This window comes from Megalops cyprinoides, chromosome 5, assembly GCF_013368585.1.
Source record: "Megalops cyprinoides isolate fMegCyp1 chromosome 5, fMegCyp1.pri, whole genome shotgun sequence".
NCBI lineage: Eukaryota > Metazoa > Chordata > Actinopteri > Elopiformes > Megalopidae > Megalops > Megalops cyprinoides.
Window position 1 is genome coordinate 41145001 of NC_050587.1, and position 2500 is coordinate 41147500.

The window sequence follows — 2500 nt, forward strand, 5'->3', positions numbered from 1 at the left end:
TTGTTTGTAAATGCATTCTTTCATTTACCCATTCCCGTTTGAGCTTTCCTCAGCTCAAGTGTGTTAGTTCATTGGTTAGCTGTGTGTGGGTGTGTTAGTATGGAGCTGCTTCATTGGTTAGCTGTGTGTGGGTGTGTTAGTATGGAGCTGCTTCATTGGTTAGCTGTGGGTGGGTGTGTTAGTATGGAGCTGCTTCATTGGTTAGCTGTGGGTGGGTGTGTTAGTATGGAGCTGCTTCACTGGTTAGCTGTGGGTGGGTGTGTTGGAGTGGAGCTGAGGGTGGGGTTCCTGTAACGTGTGTCTCCCTGTGGGCAGAAAGTGGAGACCCCGTTGCACATGGCGTCCCGCGCAGGACACTGTGAGGTGGCACAGTTCCTGCTGCAGAACAACGCGCAGGTGGATGCCAAAGCAAAGGTACTGCACCAGCACCTGCCCCTGCCGACACCCTAACAACACCCTGCTGACACACTAACAACACCCTGCCGACACACTAACAACACCCTGCTGACACACTAACAACACCCTGCTGACACCCTAACAACACCCTGCTGACACCCTAACAACACCCTGCTGACAACCTAACAACACCCTGCTGACACGCTAACAACACCGTGCTGACACCCTAACAACACCCTGCCGACACACTAACAGCACCCTGCTGACACACTAACAGCACCCTGCTGACACACTAACAACACCCTGCCGACACACTAACAACACCCTGCTGACACCCTAACAACACCCTAACTACAACCCTGCCTATGCTCTGCCTACACCTAGCCTTAGCCCTACACCCTACCCACACCCCAAATGTAGCACATTTGTAGGTGTAAGTTTATGCATTGCTTCAGGAATATGGTGACCTACAGCAGAGGGAGTACAGAGACAGGAGGGAGAGATGCAGGTGTGTACAGTGCATAACGCACTGCTAAACTTACACAGTCAGAAACCTGAGAGAGAGGTGGAGAGGTGTGTCACTGCCACGCCCTGTTAAAACAACATGCATGTTTAATGTGCTCTGCTGAAACGTTGATGCCCTCGCTGGGAGCTTTTAAATATCTCTGTTCCCTGTCCTGATGGCGCATCCAGGCTTGAGTCTTTCCCAGCATCCCTTTGGGGGACACACGGATACAATCAGACGGTTCCCACTGTTCACAGGTTCATTAGCGCAGTGTGTGCGTGTGTGTGTGTGTGTGTGTGTGTGTGTGTGCGTGTGTGTGTGTGTGTGTGTGTGTGTGTGTGTGTGTGTGTGTGTGTGTGTGTGTGTATGTGTGTGTGTGTGTGTGTGTGTGTGTGTGTGTACTCCAGGATGACCAGACGCCCCTGCACTGTGCCGCCCGCATGGGCCACAAGGAGCTGGTGAAGCTGCTGCTGGAGCACAAGGCGAACGCCAACTCCAGCACCACTGCCGGCCACACCCCCCTGCACATCGCCGCCCGCGAGGGACACGCCCACACCACCCGCATCCTGCTAGACGGGGAGGCCCAGCTGACCAAGATGACAAAGGTATCCCTCTCTCCCTCCGTCTCTCCCTCTCCTCCTCTCCCTCTCTCCCTCCATCTCTCTCTCTGTCCCTGTCCCTCTCTCTCTCCATCGCTCCCTCCGTCTCTCTGCTCCTCTCCCTCTCTCTCTGTCTGTCCCTCTCTCTCTCTGTCCCTCTGTCTCCCTCTTACTCTCTCTCCCTCTCTCCCTCTGTCTCTCTCCCTCTCTTCCTGTCTGTCTTGTGAAAGCTCAGTGATCTGGTGCATCTTTGCTCTCTGTTGCTTTGAGCTCAGACGGGCTCTTTTGTCTTTGCAGAAAGGCTTCACTCCCTTGCATGTTGCTTCCAAGTACGGCAAGGTGGACGTAGCAGAGCTGCTACTGGAACGAGGAGCTAACCCCAACGCTGCCGGCAAGGTGTGCTGGGAAATGGAGTGCATGCTGGTAAACTGAGTGCATGCTGGGAAATGGTGTGCATGCTGGGAAACTGAGTGTGTGCAGGTAAACTTTATTTTGGGCTGTGTGAACATTGATGGACAGATGGAACTGACTGTGTGTGTGTGTGTGTGTGTGTCTGCAGAATGGATTGACTCCGCTGCATGTGGCCGTCCATCACAACAACCTGGATGTCGTCAAGCTGCTGGTCAGCAAGGGTGGATCCCCACACAGCACTGCCCGAGTAAGAGTTATTATACACTGTACACGCTACACACACACTATACACACACACTATACACACTGTACACACTGTACACACACTATACACACTGTACACACACTACACACACACACACACACACACTATACACACTGTACACACACTATACACACACACACACACACACACACACTATACACACTGTACACACACTATACACACACACACACACACACACACACACACACACTATACACACTGTACACACACTATACACACACACACACACACATGCACACACACTATACACACTGTACACACACTATACACACACACGCACACACGCACACACTATACACACTG

The 2500-nt window shown here is 52.4% G+C and overlaps 1 protein-coding gene across 3 annotated transcripts in view; it reads left to right on the forward strand.

The window, feature by feature from the left end:
• LOC118777765 (ankyrin-1-like) overlaps positions 1 to 2500 on the forward strand; it is a 69252-nt gene that overhangs the window by 42387 nt on the left and 24365 nt on the right. For all 3 annotated transcript variants that reach the window (XM_036528911.1, XM_036528909.1, XM_036528910.1), the window contains exons 14-17: positions 316 to 414; positions 1309 to 1506; positions 1798 to 1896; positions 2060 to 2158. In XM_036528911.1, coding sequence (XP_036384804.1) covers positions 316 to 414; positions 1309 to 1506; positions 1798 to 1896; positions 2060 to 2158 — 495 coding nt within the window. The remainder of the gene's footprint in view (positions 1 to 315; positions 415 to 1308; positions 1507 to 1797; positions 1897 to 2059; positions 2159 to 2500) is intronic.